This window comes from Hyposmocoma kahamanoa, unplaced genomic scaffold (genome assembly GCF_003589595.1).
Source record: "Hyposmocoma kahamanoa isolate Upper Pololo Valley unplaced genomic scaffold, ASM358959v1 80, whole genome shotgun sequence".
NCBI lineage: Eukaryota > Metazoa > Arthropoda > Insecta > Lepidoptera > Cosmopterigidae > Hyposmocoma > Hyposmocoma kahamanoa.
The window spans coordinates 9,251,269-9,264,066 of NW_020654051.1; the positions used below are offsets into that span (position 1 = coordinate 9,251,269).

Here is a 12,798-nt window from a genome sequence, read left to right on the forward strand (position 1 = left end):
CCATTATTCTGAATCGACGAACGCTGAATGAACGATAATTTAATTCAAAATCTTGGCTCATTTAATTGACATAAATACACGAACTTGTAAACCTGTTATGACGTCGCACACCTGAAGTTTGTACGTGTTTTAATGAAGGCTTGGAGCAAATTTGGGTAACAACAAAACTCATGGCGTACTTGGCAGCTTTAGGAAGCCCTCAGCAATATTAATATAATAAAACTGGTTTCGTCTTGTTTAAGTTGACTAATTGGTATGAGTTATCCGAGTCTATAGATTCGACAATTTAAATAAGTTACCAAGTTTGCCGTCTTCAATTACTTAACGATATAGATATATACCTATGTTCAAAACGAAGATATATATCTTCGACTTGAACATAGGAATGTCTTCAACTTGCACATAGGAAGTAAGAATCTATCGTCCCTGACTAGTATAGAATAATAAGCGTAATATATGAACGAATCAATGATAAGTTTATTACTCTCACAGGAGAATAAATAGCAATTGTAAATCTAAGAAATAGACAGAAAAACGTACAATACAACAATTTTCTAAATATCTCTCAGCAATCTTCGGATGTCCGAAAGCACGGGAATTCAAATTTTCTATTATCAATTACATTTTAGTAACAGTACAGCCTCTTGTGAAAGATTTCGTCCAGGAATGTACTGCTGCCTTACCGATTTCTGCCGCCAAGCAGTAATGTGAGCATTACTGCGTTCCGGTTTTGAAGGGTATTTTTGAAGTGCTAGTGAAATTACAGGCATATGGGACTTGTCAACTTATGTCTCAGGGTCCAGTGCCCCTTAGATATTTGGGATTCCAAGCTCTGAGTGACACTGGAACTGCTATGTACGGGCGTGTCACTAAAAACCAGGCTTACCTCTTGTTCGTCCCGTCACATTCATTAAGTACATACTTTATTGTTGTTTTGATTTCTAGGTGAATTTTAAAACTATTTCCCTTTTTATAATAACATTCACTCCTTAACAATATACCAAGCAAGTTTATATTATAACTTAATAAAGTGTTCTTCTTATAAGCAACTAACAAATTTTCTATTATGTGACCTTTATTAACACGTAACCAAAATAAAGAGCAGTGTAGATTGAATGTGTCCGGTTTGCATCATGCAAATTCCGGCTACATCCGAAACACGAAGATTTTCGAGAGACATTAAGAAAATAGTTGCCTTGTAAGCGATCTCGTTAAATAACACACACAATACGTATTCCAACTTCTACTATATTCGTTTATTTCGCACACAAAAACATACAGTCGTAACTTAAAAATGATGGAATTGAGAAAACATGATTTGAAAGTTCAAAAAAATACTAAATGCAACCAATAAACATAGATTCTCGTTTAGAGGTAGATAACTAATTATTATGTATAAATAAAAAGAATCTCATTGTTCGCAATAAGATTCATTCAGTTTGTTTTTATTTAGCAAATCGTGTTTTCTCAATTCTACCATTTTTGTGTTAATACAGTATTTAATTTCATGTGCGATTTATTCATTTTTATTACATGGTTAACCTCTATCTTGACCAATTAATTGCCGTAACTTTTGCCTAGGGCTCGCGCAACGTGCCGGCGATAAGTCGCGACTGCGGACGGACTTGTTTTAACACTTAGAACTAAACGGCAGCGTGCCCACGACCGGCGACCCTTGGTCGCGAGACTTGCAGCGATCAGTCGTCGCAAGTCGCTTGCGACCATTGTTGACAGGTCAAATCTGAAAAAAATCGGAAGATATTGCACTAAAAAAAAAAGTAAGTTGAGGAAAACATTAGATGCTGAACATACCTAGACACATTTTCAATCGATTTTCTTCAAACATTGATAGGTCATTTTTAACCGACTTCAAAAAAAGGAGGAAGTTCTCAATTTGACTTCATTTTTTATGTGTCTTACGCAATAACTCCGGCTGGTGAACCGACATGGATGATTCTTTTTCATTGGAAAGAGGTTACCTCAGTATTAGTCCTATTTCAGTTTGAAGAAAATATTCCACCTCTAAGGTTGGTAAACTAGGGGATATATCCAGTTTCGCGCACTTTCCGGTAACCGATTCAATAAAACTTGGCAAATAAATGTAATTCCACGAACTTTTGAGGTCGGTTATTTTTTATAAAAAAGTTATCATTTTTACATTATTGCCCAAAGAAAAAAGCGCGTGATGTTTTTTATGTTTATTATGTTACGAATTTGAAACCCTAAAGATTGGCGTAATGGTATCTAAGACGTAATCAAATCTGCTTATTTTCATTCTATAGTAATTGAAAAATCTACCTTCGTATTGTCTGAGATCGGGATACATGTGATGAAATTCTCCAAAAGTAGACCGCAGAATATAAATTGGATGAATATTAAATCTCCTTCTTCTTGTCCTTCTTATGACACGCACCCGTAAAACGGAATTTTCCAACAAAAAAAACTCTGATACTATATCCATTTCCCCTGTAGGTATGATAATTCTTCGGAAATTCACTAAGCCATCGGTCGGTCTCCGGTAGTATGTCGTCGCTAGTCGCCTGCACGCTACACTGTATCTCGTCGTTAGAAGTCGCTGCGAGTCGCTGCGGCCGTAGTCGCGAAATATCGCCGGCACGCTGCACGAGCCCAAGGTGTACTGAACTCGGATGAGTTGAACGGGTTTTTAATTTCTTTAGAACGCGTCGAATCTATCTCTGCTGTCACCTCCATCTTTGGCACGACGACGATCATCTGTGATGTTCAGCGACACAGTGCTACTACATACGCCTAACGCGCCGCATTTAGCCCATCCACATAATGTGTGCTCGTCAGAGAAAATGACGCAAACAGGTAAATAATAGCTACATCATCCAAAAAGCAGAACTCGTTAAAACCGTGCTCCAAGTTGTTATAATAACAATTATTTAACAAAATTTAGGTCAACAAGAAATATGCCTCTCCAAACTTTTCAATCCCCTAACTTTCCAAATAAAATTATCTTGCAACAGGTTTCAAACTTTTTTACGCCTTGCGAACAAATTGTTAACAAATTGAAATAAATATTTATAGATTCATTGTGTCAACGTGACTGGCTAAAGAGCCAAAGTGGTGAGTCTAGAGGTGCTAGACCTAGACCAAGCTATTAGACGGGCATGTGCAATCTGATCTTTCTTCCCTTTCACTCTTTCTTTACTTCACGCTGAACTAACATAGTAATTAAAAAACAGAATAAATACGATAATCGTCAAAATCATACTATTTACGAAAGTAAAATTTTGCTTCACAAATAAGTATAGTGAACCCTTTTTAACCTTCAATCTGTTTCTAGTCTATGACTTCGAAAGTATCATCGTTTTGCCATTACAAACTGAATGCAATTTTAACTCTATTAGTAACATGATACGCTGTACAGGCAAAATAGTATAAAATGGCATAGAGTTGGTATTCTTTCAAAGTGATACTTTCGAAGCTCCCTAGCTGAAATGCAGTGTAGTACTATCACGTAGTGACAATAATATTGCGGGCGTAGAGTTCGACCTGCCGGCAGGCGACACTGCTGAGGAACGGGCTGCAGCTGGCGGTACAATGTCTTGCCAAGAACTACTCGCATTATCTGGAGCGCTATCAGCAGCCTTACCAACTGGGCAGGTTGCATTGGACTCCTTCTTCGAAGAACTCACGAAGGGAATTAGCAAAAGAGCTGGAGAGGAAAAGGCAGATTCGAAAGTAAGGCAGTAAACTTTACGTTAGTTTCTGTATGTATACCTTATTAAGTTACTAACATGTCGTCTTGTTATTAGCAACCTTTGTATGCCGACTAATTAAGAATTAAACCACTGATTGAGGTAATCCTTCTAAGCCCTCAAAATCTTTAACTTCAAAATCCTTTAAAGAATTGTGCTATCTTCTCTTGTAGAATGTAGAAATAGAAGACTTTTCTTGCTGCGCCGATCTGATTGCAGCGGAGACTTTAGCGAAAGAGAACAGAAAGGGTAGATTTTCCAGCACTTGCTCAATCATCTGGAGACGAATAACCAAATGCTTATTATGGTTAAGGAAGTACATCAAAATTATTGTCAATCATAAATATTTCCAACAAGGTAAGTTTGAAATATTTTTTTTTTGTTGAAGTCAATGATGGTAAATTTAATGTTGACCATTGTAAACACTGGAATAAAAATTCCCAATTTTCCAGGTATCTTAGTTGCGATTCTCATAAACACTTTGTCGATGGGTATTGAATATCATAACCAGCCGGAAGAACTGACTGTGATCGTGGAAATCAGCAACATAGTCTTCTCAGCCGTGTTTGCCGTCGAGATGTTGCTCAAGATCGTCGCTGAAGGCCCTTTCAAATACATTTCTAATGGATTCAATGTATTTGATGGCGTCATTGTCATACTTAGGCAAGTTATCCTGATTAATTTGAACACCATTGGATGGTAACCAGTGATTTTATATATTCATGATTTTCTTTTTTGTTACCGAACAGCGCTTTTGAACTAGCACAAAATAGCGGGAAAGATATTGACTCACAGAATACATCAGGACTGTCAGTGTTACGTACGTTTCGACTACTGCGTATACTGAAACTCGTGCGGTTCATGCCAAACTTGCGTCGGCAACTGTTCGTCATGCTACGGACCATGGACAACGTCGCCGTCTTCTTTTCTCTGCTCGTCCTTTTCATATTTATATTCAGGTAATTATTGCCATATTTTACATTTAAACGTTTCAGTTTAGGTATGAATTAATATGTTGTAGGGTATATTTATGTTTAGAAACTAAAAGTTTTCAGACAAGAAAATTTTAATAACATTGAACATGTAATACAATTTTTCAAACTAAATAAGTCGTAGTTTATAGGGCGTGGCTTTACAGAATTCGTGGCGAGCTTCTCTGCTTAAAACTTTATGATTCGTCATAATTCGTCGTTTTCAACGTATCAAAATTTTATTAGAACCGAGAATATACAAAGTTATAAAATTAAAATGAAGCATGATTTCTTCAAGTCGTCGAGAGTATTTTACGATTTGAAGATATTCCTTATTACAAAGACTGCTTTCACTTTAGGTTAGAATTAAGAAAAGGTTGTTTTTGTTTATTCTTTATAATTTTTATTTAAATGATGTTTCTGTCTAACTTTTATGATTTTTATTTCTACCAGTTTTAAAACCATTACTAACAAGCAGTAACATATTTCTTAAAAACATTTATATAAAATAATTAACCAATAAAACAATTATTTTAAATAAGTATTTAAAATTATATTTAAAGCATAAATAAAATTATTATCTCTGATTCAGGAAATCTTTCAAACTGTGATTTGTTTTGAAAAAATCAATTTAGTTCTTAAAATAATCCTCCTATATTTGTGACGTCTTCCCTTTGTAGTGTTCACATTCCTAAGCAATCATTCATTGATTGCTTAACCAAATTCTTCATTTTTCCGTAGCCAAAGAAGATTTATTCGACTCACGATAAAATATGAAATTCTGAATGTTTCTACTTAACTGTCACACCCGCATCCTTTACCTGTGCACTATTTGACTGTGAGTGATTTCTCCTGTTTCTTTTTTTCTTGTCCTTACTAATGTGTGTAAGTCTCTGTCTTACATTTTACCCACTACACACTGCCACTGTCCACACTCTTTACAACTGTTTTCTCTTCTATATTTATTATATAATACCAATCATAGTCTTCACGCTTCTACGCTTTTTGTCCACCTCTATTTACACCTTGCACATCATCAGTCACCATATTAGATTGTATGTACGTGTTATATGTATTTATTTACTACGTATATGTAATATTTATATATCTTCCTCTATATGTGGAAAGGTTAATAGTGTCCGTATTATAAACTAATCAAATATTGCGTGGTAACGTTCAGCATCCTCGGTATGAACCTCTTCGGCTGCAAATTCTGCGAAACAATAGAGGATGGCGATATCGATTGCGACCGAAAAAACTTTGATACCCTCTTGTGGGCCTTTGTCACAGTGTTCCAGGTATTCAATATTTTCAATTAAGTTACTTAACAGACCACCCAGAACAAACTGAACTTGCAACATTTACTAAACGCTTACCTACGTGTCCGTCAGCAGTCAACACTCACGACAGTATGACAATCCCAGTAACAGAAGATTGTCCTTGTGACGGCTAATCGACTAACCACGCGAGTACACAAACGACTTTTCACTATGCTGCAAGAGGAATGCACAATCGAACGATGAAGCGCGCTCTGTGGCTTGCAGCATCGTGCGTTGTCGGACAGGCGTTCAGTCGCATAACAGCTACCCTAGTATACCTGCATAGTGAACAGTTCTAGTTCCATTCGTAACAAATTGATCCAAATCATTTAGTGTCACGTTCACCGTATGTTGTGCAGTACAGTACTCCCATCTGAAGTTGTCGAGAGCACTTAGTCAATGAGCTTAGTTGAGTAGTAGGATAGCTTGAAGTGAATCGGGGCCGAGTCGCGAAATACCCTTGATCGTCAGTTCCTCTACTCTCACTAATATTCTGCACTCAGTTTAAAAAGTATTTCTATCACTCTGCATGCCGCTTCTCTTATTGTTATGTACTTTCTTATAAAGCGAAACCGGTAAAAAGTTCAACTGGAATTTATTGCGTGGCAGATTTTAATTACTTCGACCGAACTTCTCGCTGGTTTCGTCTCCTGACCTTTCTTGTAACTTCTATAACAATCTAATTTTCAATTACCTAACCCACTGTTCGACTTTTAACTTTCATTTTAATGCTAGAGATTTGACCCTTCATTTTCTTTTCCTGTTTATCTTTTTCCATCTGCGTTACAGAATAAATGTATGATTTATTAATGAAATGCATAAATATGAATGACCTTTATCATCTTTATCATATGTAATTTTACGCAAAGTATGAATGAACTTGTCTTCATCTTTAATGCACTTTTTGTTTGCCTATTTTTCTCTTCTAAATTATTTTTATTGCATTTATTACTTTACTAATATTAAATCATGAAGCAGTTTGTTATAAAGAATGAAAATTAATATTGGCATATAATTACTTATTTATTAAAAAAATATAATTGCACTAATATAACACGATGTTAATTCGTTACAGTAATTAAATTGGAATTATTAACTTACCCGTGGTGGTAGCGTCTCAACGGCGATAACACTGCTTAACCCATTAAGCTTTTAATTGTTATTGTTGTTAAACCACTTAAAGAGGAACACAAAGGTGTTGAAATAAAACTAATTTTACGGCATATTATACCGATCCTCAAAAAGTATTGAGGCGGTAAAATTATAGCATCATCACATTATAATAGTAATTGCATTGCATTGCTCTATAATAATGCTTTTTAATAGTTATTTTTATGTGGATACCTTTAGAGGTGTCCATTAAATATTATTGCTCCGTAATATTAGTGTTATTTTTGTGGTGAAGGCGAGGAGCAGTGTTATTGTCGCGTGCGCGATACTTCGTCAAGATGAGTCGGTCGCGGCGTATGCGCAAAGCATTTTGTTTTTCTTTCATTTTTTCATCGACCCGCGACGCGCAGTATTCTGGGCATGTATCTGTTCGGTGGTAAGTTTTGCAAGTACTACGAAGATGATGGCAGCGAGCGTGACTGTACCTGTCGCGAAATCGTCGAGCATCATCCGAAGTGTGAGTGCGACAGGAAACATTTTAATAATATCCTATGGGCTACCGTCACCGTCTTCCAGGTAAGCCTTGACAGAAGCTAAACAACGTACGTTATAGTCGGTTTATTTGCGATCCCCAAACGATATTGTTTTTAGAAGATAGACGCCGCGTTTTTCTCGTCCGACCAACCAAAATTTATTGAACTTTGTCTTATTCGGCAGCTTATGCAAGGTTGTTAGAAAAGACGAATGACTAAATTTTACAATTGGATAAATTGTAACGTATGCGAGAAATTCGTCGTAGTTAGAATAGTGCAACTAGAATGTACTTAGTGCATAAAAAGCTAAACTGCATCTTTGGAGCGCTCCGTAGTTAGTGCATCTTGCTTTGTAGCAATTAAGTAATTAGATAGTGCTGGACCCCTCTGCTTGTGTACTCCAAATCGCCGTCTGTGTACCCTTCATAACCCTGTATATGTGTGTACTTACTAACACTACGACATAACACTGTTTAACACTAACACGCTGGCTATTAAGAGAATTTTGCCTTTGATTTAAATTTGTTTATTAACAGTAAGGTTACTTAACATTTTACTACAAACACCAGGCACAACTTAAACACAATAAGACAGCACACCTTGCTTATTTTGATTTATTAAAAAGATTAATGATATTTGGAGATTTTGATGTTGTAAAGTGTTGTGATGAAGAGTTGACTCTTCATGTAGTTACAAACTTTCAGGTTTTGACACAGGAAGATTGGAATGTTGTCTTGTTCAACGGTATGGAAAAGACTAGTCACTGGGCCGCTTTATATTTCGTAGCTCTTATGACGTTTGGGAATTACGTATTGTTCAACCTGCTGGTGGCCATTCTCGTCGAAGGATTTAGCTCGGAGGTAAGGGTTCACCTATTGTAACGTCCCAAAGTCTGCTATTAAGTCTCGAAACAATGTCTAACACGTAACGCAATATGACTTTTAGCGAAATGAAAGAAGGGAACGCGAGCAACGCGAGTTAGCAAAGTCGAAACTCTCGAGCGAATGCTTCTCAGATAACAATGAAATACAATACGACGAGACGAATTCAGGATCGCATTCCAGCGACAGTTTCTCCCAGGTGAAATACTTCATTTAATTCCATCGTTTGTTTTCGTCGTGAACTCTTTTGTCTGGTAGTAGTTCTATATCTCTTATTTTCAGATGACTACTTGAATTAATAACGAACTTTCAAACAGATATCGGAACATGTAGTTGCTGGCCGAAGTGTGGCCGATAAGTCTTCAACATTTTCCTTTTGTTTTTAGAACGAAATAAAGAACTACTGGCGCTCAGCAGACGACGTTCGAAGGGCTAAAGACGACGTTAACGGTCATAAAGAAAAAGCCATGCGGTCTCGACGAAAACCGAAACCCTCGCACCATCCGACCCTTTGCAAAGACTGTGCTCAATCTAATAAATGTAATTTGCAAAAGGTGAGTAAACAGTGATACTGGACGAAAACGGTGAATTTCTGCGAATGTTTGTAGAAAATTTGTCAATACTTTTAAACATTTTCATTCACGCTCCATTTAACAAAGTACACGAATAATAGGATTATAAGATTGTAGACTACAAAAACTATCGTAATAGGTTTTCTTAAACGCTCTTTTCTTCTCTTGAAGATAAATTGCGGTCCAGCCATATTTAGAAAAGAAAAATTTTGAAGAAAAAAATAAAACCGTAACGTAACGAATGCAAGGGAATGAGGACAGGACTTAATAACGCTTTCATAAAGCACCGTGTGAAAATTCCATATATTTCAACTAGGGCTGCAAAACTAGTTTCAATATCGACAGTTAAAAACGCGGCTGTAAGAATGACAAAATAAATGTTTATTTTTGTACTATATTATTAGGTTTCGTAAATAGGTTCACATTATTTTACAAACCTTTGTAGTAAATGAATTTCGACACAACTAGGACGTGTCCGGGAAGTGATAAGGTATGATATGCTGTAACGGGCTAGCATCCACAGCTTAACGTTAGGCGACTATTTTGCGTGTGGTGAGTGTAAGTGTCCAAGAATCTTTTTTTTATGATTCCATGTGATGGGACTAACAAGTAAAAAAAAGTAAGCGACACGCCTATCTATAATAATTGCAGTGCCACTCAAAGGTTTGAGAAAATCTGACAGATACTTACCCTAAGACATAAGTCGGAAAGTCCCATGTGCCTGTAATTTCACCCGCACCCTTACCCTTCAAAACCGAAACCGCAGTAATGCTCACATTATTGCTTAGCGGCAGAAATAGGTAAGGTGGCAGTACTTCCTTTGACGAACTCTTTCACAAGTAACTCTACTGCTACAGCATCCTCCCAGATTTAGGGCGAAGTAGTAAATCCGGCGGGAGTTGTGGTAGGATGCACGACCGTTTCTTCCTCCTCCTTACACGCTCTGTATAGAGGGCAATCCGTGAAACCTATACAGAAAAGGTGTTTATTGTTATGTTAGATCGGGACGTGATATTGGGTGGTGTTTTTTTTTATATTTCAATGCAACATTTTCTATCGATCTTTATGCAAATTCTATACAACACTAAAACCAAATTTTATCTGCAAAGGTCACCCGTGTTTGGAAATTGACCTGTGATGCTCACCGCTGCCAAATGGCTGAGAGCAATGTAGGATACATAATTTATTGAGCCATACTACATTCAGGTCACTTTTGTGTTTTCTAACCTATGTAAATATTAAGTTTGTTACGTGAACCACATAAAATAGTAAAAATTTATGTTAGCTTTATTTTATTACTTTCTACCTACATACATAGACTTCATGCCCGTTTCCAATCGCTGTAGGCACAGCCTTCCACTTGCTACAGTCTTGACACATCTTTCGCTACATCAACACCCATCAGAGCTTTCATAAAAGCTCGTCGGTTAAGAATACTCTTGATTTGACCGGACGCCTTAAAGCAGATACACATATATATTTTTATTAAACCCTCTTGTAATTTGCTTTGGTCGTAAATAAATGATTTTAGTGCTAGTATATTAGAAATAACTCATATGAATAACTAAACGTGCAATGTAATTCCTTAACGTCGTCATATAATCGATTATTCTTTGTTGATTATTAGATATCGACATGAAATTATAATATGTATGTATGTTCAATGTAATAATGATGTATGATATTTAATAGTTTGACATTGAAAGTCTATTATTTTTTTTTGTTATTAATTTATTGATTATTCCTTGTAAACGTCTGATGACAGTGCTGTAATTAAATTAAATTTATGTAAAATTTTTCAATTCTGGTCAGATAAAACATGTGTTCTGTAATAGTTGTTCCATCTTTTACGCCATGTTTTAAGCAAATAAAAATTTCATTCAATTTCATTTTCACTTACCTGTCACTTTTCTCTTCAAAATAAACTAACTGTTGACAGCAATAATGACTGTACAAAAATATTACTATAGATTCAGCCGTGTGGTGATGATTATTATTAAATATTGATTTGTTGCAGGAATCGAAAATGTTGGCAAATAACACCACGGTGTCATCAGACACGACGGTACCAATGATCACGCATACGGCTGCGACTCCACAGGACTCTCCCTCAACGACATTAGAACCTGGCGCTTCTTTCAGGGATTTTAACATGGCTCTCAGCTTAGAAAGATCTTCCATGCTATCAAGTCTGGACTCCATTGACAGAACCTCAGTACGTATTTCTTATACCTATTCATGTCCTTTGTAATATTTATTAACAACAGACTTGGCACTTTAAAACACATAACATTACTTTTTACACAAAAAAGAGTAAATAAAATAAAGATAAATAGCGACCGTAAGTAACCGCTGCAATCAATTCTTATCGAAAGGGATCGAGAAGTAGGAGATCTGACAAATCGTTTCTGCCTTTTGTCGAAAGCCCTGAGACTTATTGGAAGAACTTATTGGAAAACGATTTTGTTATAGAATATATTTCACCTTATGGGCTTCCTTTTTTACATAATAGAATATTTTTTACAGTGTCAAAGCATACCGGGGTTATTAAAGCCACCAAACAGCTATACGTTGACGTTGCATTCTGCAGCAGCACAGCTGGCAGCAGAGAAGGCGCGTTTACCACCAACGACACTAGCACCTCCCACTTTAACCCTCGCCCTACCCCCTCATCGGTCTGCTTCACCTGGATCAACTCCAACCACACCGAGGTCAATGCCTTCTCCGATCCTACCTGAAAAGAATCTGCAAGTCACTATAACGAAGGACGAAAACTGCCTGAATATTAGCGACAAATCTAGCCTACTGAGCTCGCAAAAGTAAGTTCTTTTATCAATTATTCATTCACTGTAAAAGTGACAGTCACGATTATATGAAACTGTTTGATTCGTCTTTCTATCTATCTACTAAAAATATTTTTAAATAAATGCATCCTCAGTGTAATAAGGCCACATGTGCAAAATGACAACTTTTCAGCAGAGAAATTTAAAGATTCTACGAACGAAATTAGTCTTTAACTTTTTTATGCATTTATACGAGTGTTATAAAATTTCACATACACATAATAATTACGTATGTAGATCGTATTATTTTTATCACTTCCATGTGATAAAAATCCTTTTGATGTACGGTCAAAATGTGATTTTATTATACCAAATGATAAATGTGAACAAATCGCTAACTTAAAACCATCTACTTTGTCAGGAAGATGGCTTAAAAAAAATAAGGTGCAGTCGCGAATTGTTTACCAGTTTCAAAGCGTGACGTGATTATTTCAACAAATAGAAAAGTCTTTGTCTTATTAAAAACAAATTAAGTACATTTTGAACACAGATTGAATTTAGTAAAAAAAAATCACTTTTTGGTTTAGACGACTATGCATCAAAATCTAGCAAAATCTATTTATAAAGGGCAACCCCTAGAGTTCTTTATTCTTTAAGTTAGGAAGGAGGCCTCAGGAAGGAGTAAGTAGTCTTTAATAGTCTCAAGAGAGTCTTTTGGATCAGGATGCGAGTGAAAAATAGCAAACCTATTTTCATTGCTGTCACTTTTTATAAAAATAACTCCTATCATGATCATTATCATTAACCGAGCCTATAAGTTAATTTCGTCGGTGTTTTGTAGAGAGGGCGAAAGCGCCATTTCGAAAAAAAATCATGTACGTAGGTTTTAGGTTTTTAACGAATG

At 36.1% G+C, this 12,798-nt stretch overlaps 1 protein-coding gene across 1 annotated transcript in view; it reads left to right on the plus strand.

Moving 5' to 3' along the window:
* The window catches only part of LOC113233791 (voltage-dependent T-type calcium channel subunit alpha-1G), a 95,565-nt gene that overhangs the window by 66,425 nt on the left and 16,342 nt on the right, over nt 1-12,798 (plus strand). The window contains exons 11-22 of the mRNA XM_026468991.1: nt 2,679-2,832; nt 3,512-3,708; nt 3,899-4,082; nt 4,178-4,388; nt 4,475-4,684; nt 5,877-5,994; nt 7,567-7,701; nt 8,363-8,518; nt 8,604-8,738; nt 8,926-9,093; nt 11,129-11,326; nt 11,638-11,930. Coding sequence (XP_026324776.1) covers nt 2,679-2,832; nt 3,512-3,708; nt 3,899-4,082; nt 4,178-4,388; nt 4,475-4,684; nt 5,877-5,994; nt 7,567-7,701; nt 8,363-8,518; nt 8,604-8,738; nt 8,926-9,093; nt 11,129-11,326; nt 11,638-11,930 — 2,159 coding nt within the window. The remainder of the gene's footprint in view (nt 1-2,678; nt 2,833-3,511; nt 3,709-3,898; nt 4,083-4,177; nt 4,389-4,474; nt 4,685-5,876; nt 5,995-7,566; nt 7,702-8,362; nt 8,519-8,603; nt 8,739-8,925; nt 9,094-11,128; nt 11,327-11,637; nt 11,931-12,798) is intronic.